This window comes from Homarus americanus, unplaced genomic scaffold (assembly GCF_018991925.1).
Source record: "Homarus americanus isolate GMGI-L3 unplaced genomic scaffold, GMGI_Hamer_2.0 scaffold24694, whole genome shotgun sequence".
Classification (NCBI taxonomy): domain Eukaryota; kingdom Metazoa; phylum Arthropoda; class Malacostraca; order Decapoda; family Nephropidae; genus Homarus; species Homarus americanus.
The window spans coordinates 6,878,032-6,901,988 of NW_024732780.1; the positions used below are offsets into that span (position 1 = coordinate 6,878,032).

The following is a 23,957-nucleotide window of genomic DNA, read 5'->3' on the forward strand; positions in this document are numbered from 1 at the left end:
TACAGTATAATAATAATAATAATAATAATAATTACAGTATAATAATAATAATAATAATGATAATAATAATAATTACAGTATAATAATAATATTAATAAAAATAATAATAATCTTATGAAACAGACCTGACAACAAACACTTCTCACCCACCGCCATTGCCTATCTGTCTTAACTATCCAACTACTGTCCTGAGGAAATTTGTGGTCACAGTGAACACAGCAACTAGCCAATCACAACACAGTCCCCGTCAATGTGTGTGTGTGTGTGTGTGTGGTGGTACCTGCGCTGTAACACCTTCCGGTCCAAGCTATTTCAAGTATGGCACGAATGCCAGCCTATCAAGGGCCTCGCCTGGCAGTCTTGGTCAGGAGTGTGTGCCACTGAGAACCGGGACACTTAGCCGAGGATTCATTCATTATGGAGTACAGTGTGTTTACAGGGTCCCAGTGTGTTTACAGGGTCCCAAGGTGTTTACAGGGTCCCAGTGTGTTTACAGGGTCCCATGGTGTTTACAGGGTCCCAGTGTGTTTACAGGGTCCCAAGGTGTTTACAGGGTCCCATGGTGTTTACAGGGTCCCAGTGTGTTTACAGGGTCCCAAGGTGTTTACAGGGTCCCAGGGTCCCGGGTGTTTACAGGTCCCAAGGTGTTTACAGGGTCCCATGGTGCTTTACAGGGTCCCAGTGTGTTTACAGGGTCCCAGTGTGTTTACAGGGTCCCAAGGTGTTTACAGGGTCCTGCAAGGTGTTTACAGGTCCCAAGGTGTTTACAGGTCCCAGTGTTACAGGGTCCCAGTGTGTTTACAGGGTCCCATGGTGTTTACAGGGTCCCATGGTGTTTACAGGTCCCATGGTGTTTACAGGGTCCTTAAGGTGTTTACAGGGTCCCATAAGCCATAGGGTCCCATGGTGTTTACGAGGGCCCCATGGTGTTTACGAGGGCCCCAGTGTGTTTACAGGGTCCCATGGTGTTTACAGGGTCCCAGTGTGTTTACGAGGGCCCCAGTGTGTTTACAGGGTCCCATGGTGTTTACAGGGTCCCAGTGTGTTTACAGGGTCCCAGTGTGTTTACAGGGTTCCATGGTGTTTACAGGGGTCCCAGTGTGTTTTACAGGGTCCCAGTGTGTTACACAGGGTCCCAGGCAGTGTTTACAGGGTCCTTAGTGTGTGTCACAGGGTCCCCAAGGTGTTTACAGGGTCCCAAGGTGTTTACAGGGTCCCATGGTGTTTACAGGGTCCTGTGTGTGTTTTACAGGGTCCCATGGTGTTTACAGGGTCCTAGTGTGTTTACAGGGTCCCAGTAAGCCGGCAGGGTCCCATGGTGTTTACAGGTCCCATGGTGTTTACAGGGTCCCATGGTGTTTGCATAGGTCCTGTGTGTTTACAGGTCCCATGGTGCTTACAGAATCCCAATGGTGTTTACAGGGTCCCATGAAAGCTATGTGTCCCATGGTGTTTACAGGGTCCTATGGTGCTTACAGGTCCTGCGCGGTGTTTACAGGGTCCCACGTGTTTACAGGGTCCCAATGTGTTTACAGGGTCTCATGGAGTTTACAGGGCCCCATGGTGTTTACGAGGGTCTCAGTAGGTTTACATGAGGGCCCCAGTGTGTTGTGTGGTGTCCATGGTGTTTAAGAGGGTCCCAATGTGTTTACAGGGTCCCATGGTGTTTACAGGGTCCCATGGTGTTTACGAGGGCCCCATGGTGTTTACGAGGGCCCCAGTGTGTTTACGAGGGTCCCAGTGTGTTTACAGGGTCCCATGGTGTTTACAGGGTCCCAGTTTGTTTACAGGGTCCGTGTGTTTACAGGGTTCCATGGTGTTTACAGTAGGGTTGCCATATGTGAACATTAAAAAAAGAGGACGTTCCCAAGACATCCTTCCCCCCACCCCCCGCCTGGCACACACTTTGGCGCTATGTAACCTTGATGCAGCCGTGACCGTTTTATGCTCTGGAAAAGCACAACAAATCGTAAGCACTAGCTGTGGCACCAAGCGACAAACCCACAACATAGACTAAGATCAAACACTGTCACTGTCGGTTAAAGACTGGCCAACCACCGGTCACCGTCATAGTTGTCAACACACGTAAATAATATAGCGAAAGTGGCTAGATTATGGTTGAAAATTGCGAAAATGCCTTAAATGCAGGACAAGAAAAACAAATGCTACAGTGTAAAAAATGGTATACTTTCAACATTTCATTTATGGCTGTAATAGCACTAAATACAAAAAAAATTATAATAATGCGCGTGGCTGAAGAACAAGGAAAAGCAGTACATGGCACTACAGGCTAGCCCAAAAACTGCTAGCAGCTAAGTTGACAACACTGTACACGTGACTTATTAGCTGACGAAAACTGAACGAGATCTCTAGTGTACTGTTTCCACCTCCCATTTCTCTCTCTCTCTCTCTCCCGTCATTACAGTTTCATATTTCTTTCCGTGGAGAAATGATGGAAGCTGAAATTCCGGACTTTTGAAGAATTTTAAAAATTACTTCCGGATGACGATTTCGAGACCTGAATGGAGGACATGTCCGGGAAAATACGGACGTATGGCAACCCTAGTTTACAGGGTCCCATGGTGTTTACAGGGTCTCATGGTGTTTACAGGGTCTCATGGTGTTTACAGGGTCCCATGGTGTTTACAGGGTCCCATGGTGTTTACAGGGTCCCATGGTGTTTAGGCCCCATGGTGTTTACAGGGTCCCATGGTACTTACAGGGTCCCATGGTGTTTACAGGGTCTTTATGGTAAGCTACAGAGTCCCATGGTGTTTAAGGCAAGGTCCCATGGTGTTTACAGGGTCCCATGGTGCTTAGACCTCATGGTGTTTAAGATGGTCCCATGAAGAGCAGAGTCCCATGGTGCTTACAGGTCCCATGGTGTTTACAGAGTCCCATGGTGTTTACAGGGTTCCTGGTGTATAAAGGGTCCCATGGTGCTTACAGGTCTCATGATGGTTACAGGGTCCCATGGTGTTTATAGGGTCCCATGGTGTTTACAGAGTCCCATGGTGTTTACAGGGTTCCATGGTGTTTACAGGGTCACCTTTGGTGTTTACAGGGTCCCATGGTGTTTACAGGGTCTCATGGTGTTTACAGGGTCCCCAGGAAGCTACAGGTCCCATGGTGTTTACAGGGTCCCATGGTGTTTACAGGGTCCCATGGTGTTTACAGGGTCCCATGGTGTTTACAGGGTCCCATGGATGTTTTTTAGGGTCCTTTTGCGTTTTCAGGTCCCGTGGTGCTTACAGGGTCCCATGGTGTTTACAGATTAGCGTGGTGGGTATTTAAGGTCATCTGATTAATAGAATTATAATTTCTTACCGTTTCGCTGCAACAAGAATGGCCTGGTGTAGTTAGGTTAGGTCTTGTGGTTAGGTTAGCTTTGGTGTGGTTAGGTTAGGTCTGGTGTAGTTAGGTTAGGTCTGGTGTGGTTAGGTCTTGTGGTTAGGTTAGGCCTGGTGTAGTTAGGTTAGGTCTTGTGGTTAGGTTAGCTTTGGTGTGGTGTGGTTAGGTTAGGTCTGGTGTGGTTAGGTTAGGTCTTGTGGTTAGGTTAGGTGTGGTTAGGTTAGGTCAGGAAGGGTTGAGGGGAATACTTTTTCTGGTGTCACTTTTGTTTTGAAGTTTAGTTGGCGTGTGTAAGTAACGCTGATGTTCATTCTTTCGTTATTCGTATTACTATGACGGTGTTACTTATTGTCACTGTTTGTTACAGACTGTTACACTGGATCCAGAGCAAGTTGCCGGACCTCCCCATCACCAACTTCACCAACGACTGGAATGATGGGCGTGCTGTGGGCGCTCTCGTGGATTCTGTCGCCGCTGGCCTCTGTCCTGACTGGCCTGACTGGGTGCCTGCAGACTCCCTCTCCAATGCTACTGAGGCCATGAACATTGCTGACAACTGGCTGGGTGTTCCACAGGTATGGCTGACTATGACAGGTGTTCAAAATGGTAAAATTATAGTTTCGATCATGCGGGGAATCTTAGGCATTTAACTACTGGACTCAGTAGTTTAGACTGTTCAAAGACACTTTTCTTCTATAGCGTTTCCGTCGGAAATTTAAAAACTTTTGAAAACCTGACTTGACATTTCCTTACCTTTAAAAATCATAAAAATCCTTAAATTATAAAAGTTTACCTTATTCTTGTTTTCGGTAATTAGTAGGTGATGGTCTTTTTAGATTTTAGTCTGTTAGTGATGTTATCGGTGTTCAGATGAGGGCTTCATAAACTCTAAAGTGATTCTTAAAATTTTTAGAAGTTAGGAAACGTTAGGTCACGTTTTCAAACGTTTTTATATTTATTTTTATTTTTAATTTTTTTATTTTTATTTATTTTTTTATTTTTTTACCCACATTTCCTCTCTACTTCAAAGCCCTGCCCACTTCAAACAGGCAATATTGTTGGTAATTTTTGGCATAAATGTGTCACTAACCTAACCTAACCTAACCTAACCTAATCTAACCTAACCTAACCTAACCTAACCTAACCTAACCTAACGTAACCTAACCTAACCTAACCTAAACATAACCTAAACATAACATAACCAAATAATATTAGGTTGGATGGTGTTAGGTGGGGCTGGTTTAGGTTAAGTTCGATTTGGTTAGGTTAGCTTAGCTTTGGTTTAATTTAGTTTAGGTTAGCTTAGCTTTGGTTTAATTTAGTTTAGGTTAGCTTAGCTTTGGTTTAATTTAGTTTAGGTTAGCTTTGGTTTAATTTAGTTTGGGTTAGTTTAGCTTTGGTTTAATTTAGTTTAGGTTAGCTTAGCTTTGGTTTAATTTAGTTTAGGTTAGCTTAGCTTTGGTTTAATTTAGTTTAGGTTAGCTTAGCTTTGGTTTAATTTAGTTTAGGTTAGGTTGACTTTATGTTAACTTAGGTATAATTGGTTTAGGTTTGTTTGATAGTTTAATATAGGTTAGTAGGTTTAAGTAAGGGTTATTATTATTATTATTATTATTATTATTATTATTATTATTGCATCATCACCATCATCACCACCATCATCACCATCACCACCACCACACCACCACCACCACCACCACCACCACCACCATACACCATTCACCACCACCACCACCATACACCATCACCATAACATTCTTTTTGGCTCTCAAGTTGATTACACCAGATGAGATGATCAACCTGAGCTGGACAGAGCAGTCTATGATGACTTACCTCTCCAGCACCCTAACTGTAAGCTGAAGAGCGGCGGCCCTCTCAGACCTGCACCAACGCTGGGAAGTAAGTCACAGAGATGTAGTAGGAGGATTTGTTGATGGAGAGAGATGTGCTAGTAGAGTGATTTGTTGATGGAGAGAGATGTGCTAGTAGAGTGATTTGTTGATGGAGAGAGATGTGCTAGTAGAGTGAGATGTTGTTGAGAGAGAGATGTGCTAGTAGAGTGAGATGTTGTTGAGAGAGAGATGTGCTAGTAGAGTGAGGATGTTGTTGAGAGAGAGATGTGCTAGTAGAGGATTTGTTGATGGAGAGAGATGCTAGTAGAGTGATTTGTTGATGGAGAGATGTGCTAGTAGAGGAGATGTTGTTGAGAGAGAGATGTGCTAGTAGAGTGATGTTGTTGAGAGAGAGATGTGCTAGTAGAGTGATTTGTTGATGGGAGAGATGTGCTAGTAGAGTGATTTGTTGATGGAGAGATGTGCTAGTAGAGTGAGATGTTGTTGAGAGAGATGTGCTAGTAGAGTGATTTGTTGATGGAGAGAGATGTGCTAGTAGAGTGAGATGTTGTTGAGAGAGATGTGCTAGTAGAGTGATTTGTTGATGGAGAGAGATGCTAGTAGAGTGAGATTTGTTGTTGAGAGATGTGCTAGTAGAGGAGATGTTATGGAGAGAGAGTGCAGTAGAGTGATTTGTTGATGGAGAGAGATGTGCTAGTAGAGTGATTTGTTGATGGAGAGAGATGTGCTAGTAGAGTGATTTGTTGATGGAGAGAGATGCTAGTAGAGTGATTGTTGATGGAGATGTGCTAGTAGAGTGATTTGTTGATGGAGAGATGTGCTAGTAGAGTGAGATGTTGTTGAGAGAGAGATGTGCTAGTAGAGTGATATGTTGTTGAGAGAGATGTGCTAGTAGAGTGAGATGTTGATGGAGAGATGTGCTAGTAGAGTGATTTGTTGATGGAGAGAGATGTGCTAGTAGAGTGAGATGTTGTTGAGAGAGAGATGCTAGTAGAGTGTGAGATGTTGTTGAGAGAGAGATGTGCTAGTAGAGTGAGATGTTGATGGAGAGATGTGCTAGTAGAGTGATTTGTTGATGGAGAGAGAGAGAGAGAGATGCTAGTTGATTGACTTCTTGAGAGAGAGAGAGAGAGAGAGAGAGAGAGAGAGAGAGAGAGAGAGAGAGAGAGAGAGAGAGAGAGAGAGAGAGAGAGAGAGAGAGAGAGAGAGAGAGAGAGAGAGAGAGAGAGAGAGAGAGAGAGAGAGAGAGAGAGAGAGAGAGAGAGAGAGAGAGAGAGAGAGAGAGAGAGAGAGAGAGAGAGTAATCCATTCACTATGTTTCTCTTGATATACTGTGAGTAGGTCCGTAGTTGTTGTCTCTTTATTTATGAACATTAGATTCTTGACATCTTCCCTGTTACTGCTTCTTGTTGTTTTATAGACCTGTAATGTAGTTATCTTGGCAGTACAACACAGTATTGATAACTCAAGTATACTTTGTACTCTTTATGATTTGCAGTCCTTCAGGGAACCCCATGTAAGTAGATGTGTCGATGCCAGCCAACTATTTCTTTTAACTTGTTGCTTACTGGAATAATGGCCAGTTTAACAGCAGCTGGATTAGACGAGGCTACCATGGTTAGACATCTACCATGGTGGACAGGACTACCATGGTGGACAGGTCTACTACCTTGCAGACAAGCTACTGCAAGCAGACAGGTTCACCATGGCTAGACAGGTCTACCACTAGACAGGTCTACCATGGCTAGACAGATCTACCATGGCTAAAACAAGTCTACCATGGGACAGGTCTACTACCAGGCTAGACAGGTCTGCCATGGCTAGACAGGTCTACCATGGTGCTAGACAGGTCTACCCATGGCTAGACAGGTCTACCATGGCTAGACAGGTCTACCATGGCTAGACAGATCTACCATGGCTAAACAGGTCTACCATGGATAGACAGGCTACTACCATGGCTAGCAAGTCTACCATGGTGAAGGTGTCCAGTACCATGGCTAGACAGGTTTACCATGCATAGACAGGTCTACTCATGCTAGACAGGTCTACCGTGGCTAGACAGGTCTACTGTGGCTAGACAGGTCTACCATGGCTAGACAGGTCTACCTGCGTAGACAGGTCTACCATGGCTAGACAGGTCTACCATGGGTAGACAGGTCTACCGTGGCTAGACAGGTCTACCATGGCTAGACAGATCTACCATGGCTAGAGAGGTCTACTATGGTAGACAGGGTCTCCAGAGATAGACAAGGCTTGTATGGGTCATATCCGCTGGCCTGAGCTTGGAGGTGTTGCTAGTCCCTTAACCCATAGTTAAGGCTGTTATTATCCACTGTGATGCCCACAAGTTCATGGATAACATTTATCAACCATTGTACTGCTAACTGACTTCCAGCAGATAGTCTAGTGTAGTTCTTGTACATTTTAATAAAACCAGTTTAGTCATTAACCCGACTTGTCCAGTGTTAGACATGTTGTTTGTTGACGGAGCACTCCAGAGTAAGCACATAACACACACGCTTTGAGGACGTGATGGTCTGTTGTCTGAATGAAATGCTCGCCTTAGATACAAGTCTGTGACAATATGATACATACATATACTGTCATTGATCATAGATGACTAATGGATTAGTACCAGACTATAGTTGTACAGTACCTAGAGCAGCACAAGACTAATTAATTAGCACCATATTAGAGCTGTACCTAGAACAGCACCTGTAGTCTGCATGAACCTTACTGAGGCCTCAACTGAGGTGCCAACAAAATACTGTACTGTTAAGATCCTCCGAGCAACACTGGACGATGAAGTTATTAACAAAGAATGATGGACATTCTCCCCTCCCCTGAACAGAGTAAGCTGATAAATGCTTAAAATAAGTCTCAGTATTGTACAGGTGAATTATGATAAAATATACCAGAAAGTTGATGTACGGGGACGAGGTTCTAAATCACGTTCGGATAAAATTGGGGAGAAACAAAACTTTGACTTGAAAAATGTTGTAGAAAACCAGAATGAAACCTTTCAAAATGCAAAGAGTGTCTGTTAACTCTGAAATAAAATTGAGTGTAGAAAATGTTTAATAATCAGAAAGTTGAAATAAGAAAAAGGATTGACAGTTTGTTGAGAAGATGGACTGTACATTATCAGTTTATCATCTCATGGACTGATACTACCTTATATATTACAGAACTATATACTGTATAGAACTTGAGAACTGATCACATGGATAATCAGGTTTTTAACTGATGGAACCCTTGTTTGCATACACTCTTGTTTATAACCACTTGACCCTTTATTTATATAAGTTTGAGTTACAAGGGAGAAGCCACTGATCTCCATGCTGTTTTGGCCAACTCTAATTTATCCCTGATTTATATTAACTTAGCATTTTAAGTGAGAGGTTTTGCTAATTGGTAGCAGAGGAAACACTGAGTTAGAGAGACACCTCCTGATATTATGTCATGAAGTCCTTTGTGATGAACTACCAGGAGTAAAGTTGTATCTCTGACCCTGTGGCTACTCTGATGCCATGTAACCTAACCTGTCCAAATAAATCCTATTGTTTGGTTAAATCTGAGTTGTCGTTAGTTACACCATGCTGTACAGGGTGTCTCATAGGTCATACACCATATTGTACAGGGTGTCTCATAGGTCATACACCATATTGTACAGGGTGTCTCATAGGTCACACAATTAAATGTACAGGTGTCTCATAGGTCATACACCATATTGTACAGGGTGTCTCATAGGTCATATACACTATTGGCAGGGTGTCTCATAGGTCAACACCATATTGTACAGGGTGTCTCATAGGTCACACACCATATTGTCAGGTGTCCATAGGCCATACACCATATTGTACAGGGTGTCTCATAGGTCATACACCATATTGTACAGGGTGTCTCATAGGTCATATACACCATATTGTACAGGGTGTCTTATAGGTCACACACCATACTGTACAGGGTCTCTCATAGGTCATACACCATACTGTACAGGGTCTCTCTTAGGTCATACACCATACTGTACAGAGTGTGCAACTTATGAGATATTTTGGAGCCCTGACTATTGTTGCCGTGGAAACAGTTTTATATTCCACCACACAAGTGAACCAATGAGAGAATTGACACTACAACCTGACCACTGAACCCCACAGTCTGCCCCAGGCTGGATGGTGGTCACCTGGGGACTGAATTAGTTGATGGGTCACCTGAGGCTGGAACTAGTCAGATTTAGTCACCTGCAGACCTAAACTAATTAGAACTGTCTCAGCACTTAAGCACGTCTTCTACATGTTTTGGTGATGTAGGGTATTGGTGGTACAGGTGTGTCTTTCACCACTGTTTAATGCCTGGGTCAGATGGTAGGAAGGTATTTTACAGTGTGACACTATCAAGCTTTTTAAGATTTCTCTAGGTATTACAGTTTCCTTCTTTACTAATGTTAGATAATGAAGGTTGTAACAGAGAACAGAAACACCCAACCACCTAGCACACTGATGAGGTGAAAATGATACAGTAAATAGAAAATATAAATGGCTTCAGGGTTTGATGGCATCAGGGTTTGATGGTGCTGTGGACTCTCAGGCTCTGGGATGTGGGTTGAGTCACAGTGTCAGATACTGTTGGTTGGGTGTTAATCTGCTGAGCTGGCCACCGGTACCCTGGGCTGAGCTAATCTCTTTTAATTGGTGTTTGCCATTCCACAATACCTGGGAGCATCATAAAAGGTGTAGTTGTGCTCACTGTTCAGAGTAATGGTAAGTTGGGGTATGTTTCGAAGTCTTATATGTATGTATATATATATATATATATATATATATATATATATATATATATATATATATATATATATATATATAATATATATATATATATATATATATATATATATATATATATATATATATATATATATATATATATATATATATATATATACACTGTACAGTACTTAATTAGATACAGTTAAAATATGTTCATCAGAGGCTGAAGGTTGCCATTATCAACAAGGAATGTATAGTTCAAAAATGAATGAATTGATATACAGTACTGTAGTTATTTTACTCCCACGTTAACTGTTATTGACCATTACAGTTGTTAATACTATATATATATATATATATATATATATATATATATATATATATATATATATATATATATATATATATATATATATATATATATATATATATATATATATATATATATATATATATATATATATATATATATATATATATATTTATTGTACTGTATTCACAATTATTTTATACAGAATTTTACTTTTACTTCTTAATTAGATGGTACAGTACAGTACACTGCTAAGGAATACCAGTTATATGTTCACTATTAATTACATTCTGTTATAAAATATTGCTTCAGGATTTATTTAGTCTTAATTTGTATAGTACTATAAATAACACCTCAGCTTTTCTTTAATTAATTTTGTAGTTAATCTCTTAATGCCATGATCATTCATACTTTGGTTCCCCTGACAGGGTGCGATGCTATGGGCCAGGTATAGAGCCCTCGGGACCAGTAGTTGGGGCCCCCACAAACTTCACTATTGAGACATTTAGTGCTGGCAAAGGGAAAGTGGAAGCCTTCTTACAAACACCTGATGGCGTCACAAAAACAGTAAAGTACAGCACAGCACTGGTGTGTTTGGTGACACACAATACAGCACTAGTGTGTTTAGTGACACACACAGTACAGCAGTAGTGGTTTAGGCACAAGTACAGCACTGGTGTGTTTAGTGACACACAATTACAGCACTGGTGTGTTTATGGCACACACACAGTACAACACAGCACTGGTGTGTTTAGTGGCACACAGTACAGCAGCACTGGTGTGTTTAGTGGCACACACAGTACAGCACAGCACTGGTGTGTTTAGTGACACACACAGTACAGCACTGGTGTGTTTAGTGGCACACACAGTACAGCACTGGTGTGTTTAGTGACACACACAGTACAGCCTGCACTGGTGTTGTTTAGTGCACACAATTACACACAGCACTTGTGTGTGTTTATTGGCACACACAGTACAGCACTGTGTGTTTAGTGACACACACAGTACAGCACTGGTGTGTTTAGTGACACACACAGTACAGCACAGCACTGGTGTGTTTAGTAGAGCACACACAGTACAGCACTGGTGTGTGTTTAATTGGCACACACAGTACAGCACTGGTGTGTTTAGTAGCACACAAGTACAGCACTGAATGTGTTTAGTACACACAGTACAACACTGGTGTTTAGTGACACACACAGTACAGCACTGGTGTGTTTAGTAACACACAGTACAGCACTGGTGTGTTTGGTACAGCACTGAATGTGTTTTAGTGACACACACAGTACTGCACTGGTGTGTTTAGTGGCACACACATACAGCACTGATTGTGTTTAATTACACACAGTACTGCACTGGTGTGTTTAGTAGCACACAGTACAGCACTGGTGTGTTTAGTGACACACAGTACCCAGCACTGGTGTGTTTAATTGACACACACAGTACAGCACTAGTGTGTTTAGTGACACACACAGTACAGCACTGGTGTTTAGTGACACACAGTACAGCACAGCACTGGTGTGTTTAGTGGCACACACAGTACCCAGCACTGGTGTGTTTAGTGACACACACAGTACACACAGCACTGGTGTGTTTAGTGACACACACAGTACACCACAGCACTGGTGTGTTTAGTAGCACCAGTACAGCACTGGTGTGTTTAGTGACACACACAAGTACTGCACAATTGTGTTTAGTGACACACACAGTACAGCACAGCACTGGTGTGTTTAGTGGCACACACAGTACAGCACTGGTGTGTTTAGTGCACACACACAGTACAGCACAACAGTAGTGTGTTTAGTGACACACAGTACAACACAGCAGTAGTGTGTTTAGTAGCACACACAGTACAGCACTGGTGTGTTTAGTGACACACACAGTACAGCACTGGTGTGTTTAGTGCACACACAGTACAGCACTGGTGTGTTTAGTGACACACACACAGTACAGCACTGGTGTGTTTAGTGACACACACAGTACAGCACAGCACTGGTGTGTTTAGTGACACACAATTACAGCACTGGTGTGTTTATTGTTACACAGTACAGCACTGGTGTGTTTAGTGGCACACACAGTACAGCACTGGTGTGTTTAGTGACACACACAGTACAGCACAGCACTGGTGTGTTTAGTGGCACACAATACAGCACTGGGTGTGTTTAGTGACACCGTAGTACAGCACTAGTGTGTTTAGTGCACACACACAGTACAGCACAACAGTAGTGTGTTTAGTGACACACACAGTACAGCACAGCACTGGTGTTTAGTGACACACACAGTACAGCACAGCAGTAGTGTGTTTAGTGACACACACCAGTACAGCACAGCACTGGTGTGTTTAGTGACACACACAGTACAGCACAGCAGTAGTGTGTTTAGTGGCACACAGTACAGCACTGGTGTGTTTAGTGACACACACAGTACAGCACAGCACTGGTGTGTTTAGTGACTCAGTACAGCACTAGTGTGTTTAGTGACACACACAGTACAGCACTGGTGTGTTTGTATCACACAGTACAGCACTGGTGTGTTTAGTGACACACACAGTACAGCTGCAGTGTGTTTAGTGACACACAGTACAGCACAGCACTGGTGTGTTTAGTGACACACACAGTACAGCACTGAATTGTTTAGTGGCACACACAGTACAGCACTGGTGTGTTTAGTGACACACAGTACAGCACAGCACTAGTGTGTTTAGTGACACACACAGTACAGCACTGGTGTGTTTAGTGACACACACAGTACAACACAGCACTAGTGTGTTTAGTGACACACAGTACCCAGCACTGGTGTGTTTAGTGACACACACAGTACAGCACTGGTGTGTTTAGTGGCACACAATACAGCACTGGTGTGTTTAGTGACACACAGTCCCAGCACTGGTGTGTTTAGTGACACACACAGTACAGCACAGCAGTAGTGTGTTTAGTGACTACACAGTACAGCACAGCATGTGTTTGATGGCACACACAGTACAGCACTAGTGTGTTTAGTGACACACACAGTACAGCACAGCAGTAGTGTGTTTAGTGACACACAGTACAGCACTGGTGTGTTTAGTGGCACACACACATTACAGCACTGGTGTGTTTAGTGGCACACAGTACAGCACTGGTGTGTTTAGTGACACACACAGTACAGCACTGGTGTGTTTAGTGACACACACAGTACAGCACAGCAGTAGTGTGTTTAGTGACACACACAGTACAGCACAGCAGTAGTGTGTTTAGTGGCACACAGTACAGCACAGCACTGGTGTGTTTAGTGACACACACAGTACAGCACAGCACTGGTGTGTTTAGTGACCACACAGTATAGCACTGGTGTGTTTAGTGACACACACAGTACAGCACAGCAGTAGTGTGTTTAGTGACACACACAGACTTACAACAGTAGTGTGTTTAGTGGCACACACAGTACAGCACTGGTGTGTTTAGTGACACACAGTACAACCGCAGCACTAGTGTGTTTAGTGACACACACAGTACAGCACTGGTGTGTTTAGTGACACACACAAGCACTAGTGTTTGTACACACAAATGGGGTGTTTAGTGACACACACAGCACAGCACTGGTGTGTTTGGTGACACACACAGTACAGCACTGGTGTGTTTAGTGACAAACAGACCACACAGCACATGAGTGTTTAGTACACACACAATTACCAAGCACTGGTGTGTTTAGTGACCACACAGTACACCATATAATGTGTTTAGTGACACACAGTACAGCACAGGACACCTACAGCACTGTGTTTAGTGGCACAGTACAACATGGTGTGTTTAGTGACACACAGTACAGCACTGGTGTGTTTAGTGAAAGTACACACACAGTACAGCACTGGTGTGTTTAGTGACACACAGTACAACACTGGTGTTTTGACACACACAGTACAGCACAGCAATGAGTGTGTTTAGTGAACACACAGTACAACACTGGTGTGTTTATGACACAGTACACACAGCATAGTGTGTTTAGTGACACACATACACACACAACACTGTGTGTTTAGTGACACACACAAAGCACTGGTGTTTAGGACACACAACACAACTTTAGACAACTACAGCACGTGTGTTAGTGCACACAGAGCACGACAGACAGCACTGGTGTGTTTAGTGACCACACAGTACCTTTAGCACTGGTGGTTTAGTGACACACAATACAGCACTGGTGTGTTTAGTGACACACACAATACAGCACAGCAGTAGTGTGTTTAGTGAACACACAGTACCAGACTGGTGTGTTTAAACCAGGGCAACAAGCACGTTTTACACACAACAGACAGCATAGTGTGTTTATGACACAACTGTTTAGTGACACACACAGTACAGCACTGGTGTGTTTAGTGACACACACAGTACAGCACTTAGTGTTTTAGTATCACAGTACAGCACAGCACTGGTGTGTTTAGTGACACACACACAAACACTGGTGTGTTTAGTGACACACACAGTCACACAGTAGTGTTTAGTGACACACACAGTGCAACACTAGTGTGTTTAGTAGCACACACAGTACAGCAGCACTGGTGTTTACACAACACTTAACAGACAGCATGTGTTTGGTGGCACACAGTACAGCACTGGTGTGTTTAGTGACACACACAGTACAGCAGCACTGGTGTGTTTAGTGACACACACAGTACAGCACAGCACTGGTGTGTTTAGTGACACACACAGTACAGCACAGACACTTGTGTGTTTAGTATCACACAGTACAGCACTAGTGTGTGTTTAGTGACACACAGTACAACACTAATTGTGTTTAGTGACACAGTACCTACTAGTGTGTTTGTACACACACACAGTTACAGCACTGGTGTGTTTAGTGACACACACAGTACTGCAGTAGTGTGTTTAGTGACACACACCTGGCACAACACTGGTGTGTTTAGTGACACACAGTACAGCACAGCACTGGTGTGTTTAGTGACACACACAGTACAGCACTGGTGTGTTTAGTGACACACACAGTACAGCACAGCAGTGTTAGTGACACACACACTGCTAGTGTGTTTAGTGACACACAGTACAGCACAGCACTGGTGTGTTTAGTGACACACACAGTCACAGCACTGGTGTGTTTAGTGGCACACACAGTACAGCACAGCAGTAGTGTGTTTAGTGACACACAGCACAGCACTGGTGTGTTTAGTGACACACACAGTACACTTCAGATGTGTTTAGTGACACACACAGTACAGCACAGCAGTAGTGTGTTTAGTGGCACACACAGTACAGCACTGGTGTGTTTAGTGACACACAGTACAGCACTGTGTGTTTAGTGACACACACAGTACAGCACAGCAGTAGTGTGTTTAGTGACACACACAGTAGCACTGGTGTGTTTAGTGACACACACAGTACAGCACAGCATAGTGTGTTTAGTGACACACAGTACAGCACTAATTGTTTAGTGACACACACAGTACAGCACAGCAGTAGTGTGTTTAGTGACACACACAGTACAGCACTGGTGTGTTAGAGTACAGCACTGGTGTGTTTAGTGACACACAGTACAGCACAGCACTGGTGTGTTTAGTGACACACAGTACAGCACTGGTGTGTTTAGTGAACACACACAGTACAGCACAGCAGTAGTGTGTTTAGTGACACACACAGTACAGCACTAGTGTGTTTAGTGGCACAGTACAGCACTAGTGTGTTTAGTGACACACACAGTACAGCACTGGTGTGTTTAGTGACACACAGTACAGCACAACAGTAATTGTGTTTAGTGACACACACAGTACAGCACTGGTGTGTTTAGTGACACACACAGTACAGCACAGCAGTAGTGTGTTTAGTGACACACACAGTACAGCACTGGTGTGTTAGTGCACACACAGTACAGCACTGGTGTGTTTGTGACACACAGTACACAGCACAGCACTAGTGTGTTTAGTGACACACACAGTAGCACTGGTGTGTTTAGTGACACACAGTACAGCACAGCAGTAGTGTGTTTAGTGACACACACAGTACAGTACAGCACAACACTGGTGTGTTTAGTGGCACACACAGTACAGCGCTGGTGTGTTTAGTGACACACAGACATACAGCACAGGTGTGTTTAGTGACACACACACGTACAGCACTGGTGTGTTTAGTGACACACACAGTACAGCACACTAGTGTGTTTAGTGACACACACAGTACAGCACTATTGTGTTTAGTGACACACACAGTACAGCAGTGGTGTGTTTAGTGACACACACAGTACAGCACTGGTGTGTTTAGTTGACACACAGTACAGCACAGCACTGGTGTGTTTAGTGACACACAGTACAGCACAGCACAGCACTGGTGTGTTTAGTGACACACACAGTACAGCACTGGTGTGTTTAGTGACACACACAGTACAGCACAGCACTGGTGTGTTTAGTGGCATACACAGTACAGCACTGGTGTGTTTAGTGACACACACAGTACCACAGCACTGGTGTGTTTAGTGACACACACAGTACAGAACTGGTGTGTTTAGTGACACACAGTACAGCACTGGTGTGTTTAGTGACACACACAGTACAGCACAGCACTGGTGTGTTTAGTGACACACACAGTAGCACTGGTGTGTTTAGTGGCACACACAGTACAGCACTGGTGTGTTTAGTGACACAAGTACCACAGCACTAGTGTGTTTAGTGACACACACAGTACAGCACTGAGTGTGTTTAGTGGCACACACAGTACAGCACTGGTGTGTTTAGTGACACACACAGTACAGCACTGGTGTGTTTAGTGACACACACAGTACAGCACAGCACTGGTGTGTTTAGTGACACACAGTACAAGCACTGCTGGTGTGTTTAGTGACACACACACAGTACACATATGTGTTTAGTACACACAGTACCACTGGTGTGTTTAGTGACACACACAGTACAGCACAACAGTAGTGTTTAGTGACACACACAGTACCACTGGTGTGTTTAGTGACACACAGTACCAGCACTGGTGTGTTTAGTAGCACAGCACTAGTGTGTTTAGTACACACTGGTGTGTTTAGTGACACACAGTACAGCACTGGTGTGTTTAGTGGCACACAGTACCAGCACTGGTGTGTTTAGTGGCACACAGTACAGCACTGGTGTGTTTAGCACACACAATACAGCACAACTGGTGTGTTTAGTGGCACACAGTACAGCACTGGTGTGTTTAGTGACACACAGCACAGCACTTGTGTGTTTAGTGGCACACACAGTACAGCACTGGTGTGTTTAGTGACACACACAGTACAGTACAGCACAGCACTTGTGTGTTTAGTGGCACACACAGTACAGTGCTGGTGTGTTTAGTGGCACACACAGTACTGTATCATCCTGCCTTAACACTACAGTATAGTGATAACCTTCAACACTAGAAATGTCTATAATTTTACTTTCATAAGTTATCAATGATTTACTGTTAAGTTCTCCTCTGTTCAACTTGAGGACTCAGAATACTGTGAAATGCATACTCTTTATTTATTGTTTTAACATTTTGCTTTTAATCTTCTCATAGCTGGAGTGTAAGTTCAACAATGACAGGAATTTGACTTACACGTGCAAGTACACACCAGAGTGTGAGGGCGACTTTATTGTTAGTGTCAAGTAAGTGTTGCTTTATCATGTACTGTAGAGATGTAACCAGGTACTGAGAAACAGATTATTCACATATGGAAATAACTGATCATAAAACTAATGCCTTAATCTTATGAAGAAAATTTTTGTTTGTTATAATATAAAGTATTAGTATGAGTCAAGTTTTGCCAGTTCATGAGAATTTTGTCCAATATTATTATGCTACTTATTCTATGCTGTAGATTATCTCATGATCTCTGTTTTTCTCGTAAGAATCTCATACACACCTTAGGTTAAATTAATAAGGTATTTTTTTGTTCAACTTGGTACTGTACTTTAATCTTTATACAGTATTTGGTTCACATTGTGTGTACTGTACTGTACTGTATTGTATATATGGAGCTGTACAGTGACAATTTGAAAGGTTTAAGGTTGTGGGTGTGTTCTCCACACTAGTTTTATGAGTTGTATTTTAACCTCAGGTTCAGCGGACGAGAGATCCCCAAGTCACCATTCTGGGTCAACGTGTCAGGGTTTGCAGGTGATCCGTCAAAGGTGACGGCCTCAGGCCCGGGTCTGGAGCCTGAAGGAGTCACTATTAACAGACCAACATACTTTGATATTTTCACCAAGGGTGAGTTGGGTGATGTTATAGGGGTGATACTTATCTCCATTACTCTTTCTTTATCTTATACGACAAGACCATTTATTTTTTTTTCAGTTGATTAAATTTTAGGGAAATACTGTAGTATAGTCAAGACATTTATCAAACTTTAGCATTAATAACAGGGTGTCAGGCCACAGCAACAGGGTAACAGGACACAATAACAGGGTAACAGACCACAATAACAGGCTAACAGGCCACCTTGCATCAAACAGGAGAAGGATTGGTACTGTAAATAGAAAAAAAAATAAGAAAAACACTAAAAAGGGTTTTTCTGTTCTACAGTATTATGATAAGTATAAAAATCTGAAAGTAAATTTAGACATGATATTTGTAGCTGACTACTGTACATACTATGTTAGATCTTGATAAAATCACACGGGAAAATGGAAACAACGGAGCACCTTAGCTTTCGTCTTTATTCAAGACATCTTCAGAGGCAACTGGACTACATGGACAGAGAGAGGCTTAAATATACAGGGTGACCTTAAAAACATGAGGTCAGGTCATAATGATGTCATCCACTTAGTGGATGACATTATGACCTGACCTCGTCCTCAAGACTGAACCAAAGGCTAAAATTTCCATCAATCTTATCCACGTTTTCATTGTGGATTTACATGAACTATGTTAGATTGATGGCACAGGAGTTTCAAGACTGAAATTTTTTGAAGACCTAGTTTTTGTGCAGGACAAGTCATGTAGTATTGCAGAAGTTTTAGTTGTCATGCAAAAATTTGGGTTTGGATTATAGTATAAATTATCCAAGGGTTAGGTAATTATCATCGTTATGGGTATTGACTTTCTGAAATAATTTTAATTCATTGTTTACTTTACTGTACACATTTTACTTGATGCACAGTTGAATTTACATTTTCCCACACTGCTAAATGGTTGAAGCCTTAATGTTATATCTTATAGTACTATATATGTCCTTAAAGGTCTCTTATAGTTTAGTATATATACAGCAGACTATAACACAAACACTATTACACTGTTAAAATAATTGTTTGTTATAATATTAAGTGAAAAGATTCACCATAATGTGGAAGTCAAGTTTGTAAATATAACCCATAGTGAGAGATATAGTCTTCTAGTTAAACACTGTACCACTGTTTACTGACACTGTGTGGAGGATGTCTCTGGTCCCTGGCACTGTGTGGAAGATGTCTGGTCCCTGGCACTGTGTGGAAGATGTCTCTGGTCCCTGGCACTGTGTGGAAGATGTCTCTGGTCCCTGGCACTGTGGAGGATGTCTCTGGTCCCTGGCACTGTGTGGAAGATGTCTGGTCCCTGGCACTGTGTGGAAGATGTCTCTGGTCCTTGTTACTGTGTGGAAGATGTCTCTGGTCCGGCACTGTGTGGAGGTCTCTGGTCCTGGCTGTGTGGGAATGTCTGGTCCCTGGCTGTGTGGAGGATGTCTCTGGAACCTGGCTGTGTGGAGGATGTCTCTGGTGCTGTGTGGAATGTCTGTCCTGTGTGGAGGATGCGTCCTGGCACTGTGTGGAGATGTCTCTGGTCCTGTCACTGTGTGGAGGATGTCTGGTCCCTGGCACTGTGTGGAAGATGTCTCTGGTCCCTGTCTGTGTGGAGGATGTCTCTGGTCCCTGGCACTGTGTGGAAGATCTCTGGTCCCTGTCACTGTGTGGAGGATGTCTGTTCCTGGCACTGTGTGGAGGATGTCTCTGGTCCCTGTCACTGTGTGGAGAGATGTCTCTGGTCCCTGGCACTGTGTGGAAGATGTCTCTGGTCCTTGTTACTGTGTGGAAGATGTCTCTGGTGCACTGTGTGGAAGATGTCTCTGGTCCCTGTCACTGTGTGGACGATATCTCTGGTCCCTGGCACTGTGTGGAGATGTCTCTGGTCCCTGGCACTGTGTGGAAGATGTCTCTGGTCCTGGCACTGTGTGGAAGATGTCTCTGGTCCCTGTCACTGTGTGGACGATATCTCTGGTCCTTGTTACTGTGTGGAAGATGTCTCTGGTCCCTGGCACTGTGTGGAGGATGTCTCTGGTCCTTGTTACTGTGTGGAAGATGTCTCTGGTCGCCGTGTGGAGATGTCTCTGGTCCTGGCACTGTGTGGAGATGTCTCTGGTCCTGTCACTGTGTGGAAGATGTCTCTGGTTCTGTGTGGACGATGTCTCTGGTCCACTGTGTGGAAGATGTCTCTGGTCCTGCTGTGTGGAAGATGTCGCGCCTGTGTGAGTCTCTGGTCCTGTTACTGTGTGGAAGATTCTCTGGTCCTTGTTACTGTGTGGAAGATGTCTCTGGTCCTGGCATGTGGGGAATTCTCTGGTCCTGGCACTGTGTGGAAGATGTCTCTGGTCCCTGGCACTGTGTGGAAGATGTCTCTGGTCCTTGTCACTGTGGAAGATGTCTCTGGTCGCACTGTGTGGAAGATGTCTCTGGTCCTGTCTGTGGAAGTGTCTCGTCCCTGTCACTGTGGGAAGATGTCTCTGGTCCTTGTTACTGTGTGGAAGATGTCTCTGGTCCTGGCACTGTGTGAAGATGTCTCTGGTCCTTGTTACTTGTGGAGATGTCTCTGGTCCCTGGCATGGAGATCCGACTGTGGAATGCTCTGGTCCTGTACTGTGTGGAAGATGTCTCTGGTCCCTGTTACTGTGTGGAAGATGTCTCTGGTCCCTGGCACTGTGTGGAAGATGTCTCTGGTCCCTGTCACTGTGTGGAGATGTCTCTGGTCCACTGTGTGGAATGTCTCTGGTCTGATGGGAAGATGTCTCTGGTCCTTGTTACTGTGTGGAGATGTCTCTGGTCCCTGGCACTGTGTGGAAGATGTCTCTGGTCCCTGGCACTGTGTGGAAGATGTCTCTGGTCCTGGCACTGTGTGGAAGATGTCTCTGGTCCTGGCACTGTGGAGATGTCTCTGGCCCTGTGGAATGTCTCTGGTCCCTGGCACTGTGTGGACGATGTCTCTGGTCCTTGTTACTGTGGAAGATGTCTCTGGTCCTGGCTGGAAGATGTCTCTGGTCCTTGTTACTGTGTGGAAGATGCCTGTGGAAGATGTCTCTGGTCCCGTTCTGGTCCTGTGTGTGGAGATGTCTCTGGTCCCTGGCACTGTGGAAGATGTCTCTGGTCCCTGTCACTGTGTGGAGATATCTCTGGTCCTTCTGTGTGGAGATGTCTCTGGTCTTGTTCTGTGTGGAATGTCTCTGGTCCTGTCTGTGTGGAAGATGTCTCTGGTCCTGGCATTGTGGATATCTCTGGTCCTGCTGTGGGAGATGTCTCTGGTCCTGGCTGTGTGGAAGATGTCCTGGTCCCTGGCACTGTTGGAAGATGTCTCTGGTCCCTGGCACTGTGTGGAAGATGTCTCTGGTCTGTCACTGTGTGGAAGATATCTCTGGTCCTTGTTGCTGTGTGGAAGATGTCTCTGGTCCCTGGCACTGTGTGGAAGATGTCTCTGGTCCTTGTTGCTGTGTGGAAGATGTCTCTGGTCCCTGGCACTGTGTGGAAGATGTCTCTGGTCCCTGGCACTGTGGAGATGTCTCTGGTCCCTGTCACTGTAGAATTCTCTGGTTCCTGGCACTGTGGGAGATGTCTCTGGTCCTTGTTACTGTGTGGAAGATGTCTCTGGTCCCTGTTGGAGATGTCTCTGGTCTGCACTGTGTGGAAGATGTCTCTGGTCCTTGTTTGTGGAAGATGTCTCGTCCTGCACTGTGTGGAAGATGTCTCTGGTCCCTGGCACTGTGTGGAGATGTCTCTGGTCCCTGTCACTGTGTGGAGATGTCTGGTCCTGGCATGTGTGGAGGATGTCTCTGGTCCTTGTTACTGTGTGGAAATGTCTCTGGTCCCTGTCGAATGTCTCTGTCGCCCCTGTGTGGAAGATGTCTCTGGTCCGGATGTCCCGATGTCTGGTCCTCGGAAGATGTCTCTGGTCCTGCACTGTGGAAGATGTCTCTGGTCCTGCTTCTTGGGAAGTGTCTCTGGTCCTGGCACTGTGTGGAAGATGTCTCTGGTCCCTGTCACTGTGTGGAAGATGTCTCTGGTCCCTGTCACTGTGTGGAGATGTCTCTGGTCCTGGCACTGTGTGGAAGATGTCTCTGGTCCCTGTCACTGTGTGGAAGATGTCTCTGGTCTGCTGTGTGGAGATGTCTCTGGTCCTGCCTGTGTGGAAGTCTCTGGTCCTGTCTGTTGGAAGACCCCACTGAACTGCCTGCATGGACTGTGGAGATGTCTCTGGTCCTGTGTGGGAGGTCCTGGCACTGTGTGGAAGATGTCTCTGGTCCTGGCACTGTGTGGAAGATGTCTCTGGTCCTGTGTAGTGTCTGGTCCCTGGCACTGTGTGGAGGATGTCTCTGGTCCCTGTCACTGTGTGGAAGATGTCTCTGGTCCTGGCACTGTGTGGAAGATGTCTGGTCCTGGCACTGTGTGGAAGATGTCTCTGGTCCCTGGCACTGTGTGGAAGATGTCTGGTCCGTGGCACTGTGTGGAGGATGTCTCTGGTCCCTGGCACTGTGGAAGATGTCTTGGTCCCTGTCACTGTGTGGAGGATGTCTCTGGTCCCTGTCACTGTGTGGGAGGTGTCTGGCCTGCACTGTGAAGATGTCTCTGGTCCCTGTCACTGTGTGGAAGATGTCTGGTCCCTGGCACTGTGTGGAGGATGTCTCTGGTCCCTGTCACTGTGTGGAGGATGTCTCTGGTCCTTGTTACTGTGTGGAGGATGTCTGGTCCCTGGCACTGTGTGGAAGATGTCTGGTCCCTGGCACTGTGTGGAAGATGTCTCTGGTCCTGGCACTGTGTGGAAGATGTCTGGTCCCTGCACTGTGTGGAAGATGTCTCTGGTCCCTGGCACTGTGGAAGATGTCTCTGGTCCCTGGCACTGTGTGGAAGATGTCTCTGGTCCCTGTCACTGTGTGGAGGATGTCTCTGGTCCCTGTCACTGTGTGGAGGATGTCTCTGGTCCCTGGCACTGTGTGGAAGATGTCTCTGGTCCCTGGCACTGTGTGGAAGATGTCTCGGTCCCTGCACTGTGTGGAGGATGTCTCTGGTCCCTGGCACTGTGTGAAGATGTCTCTGGTCCCTGTCACTGTGTGGAGGATTCTCTGGTCCTGGCACTGTGTTGAAGATGTCTGGTCCCTGGCACTGTGTGGAAGATGTCTCTGGTCCCTGGCACTGTGTGGAAGATGTCTCTGGTCCTGGCACTTGTGTGGAAGATGTCTCTGGTCCCTGGCACTGTGTGGAAGATGTCTCTGGTCCCTGGCACTGTGTGGAAGATGTCTGGTCCCTGGCACTGTGTGGAAGATGTCTCTGGTCCCTGGCACTGTGTGGAAGATGTCTCTGGTCCCTGGCACTGTGTGGAAGATGTCTCTGGTCCTGGCACTGTGTGGAAGATGTCTGTCCCTGTCACTGTGTGGAAGATGTCTCTGGTCCCTGGCACTGTGTGTGGAGATGTCTCTGGTCCCTGGCACTGTGTGGAAGATGTCTCT

General features: G+C 44.8%; 1 protein-coding gene across 1 annotated transcript in view; it reads left to right on the forward strand.

Moving 5' to 3' along the window:
• LOC121869005 (filamin-A-like) overlaps positions 1 to 23,957 on the forward strand; it is a 209,885-nt gene that overhangs the window by 54,479 nt on the left and 131,449 nt on the right. The window contains 6 exon segments of the mRNA XM_042370067.1: positions 3,719 to 3,926; positions 5,125 to 5,185; positions 5,188 to 5,254; positions 10,709 to 10,847; positions 17,792 to 17,880; positions 18,333 to 18,484. Of these exon segments, the coding sequence (XP_042226001.1) occupies positions 3,719 to 3,926; positions 5,125 to 5,185; positions 5,188 to 5,254; positions 10,709 to 10,847; positions 17,792 to 17,880; positions 18,333 to 18,484 (716 nt within the window).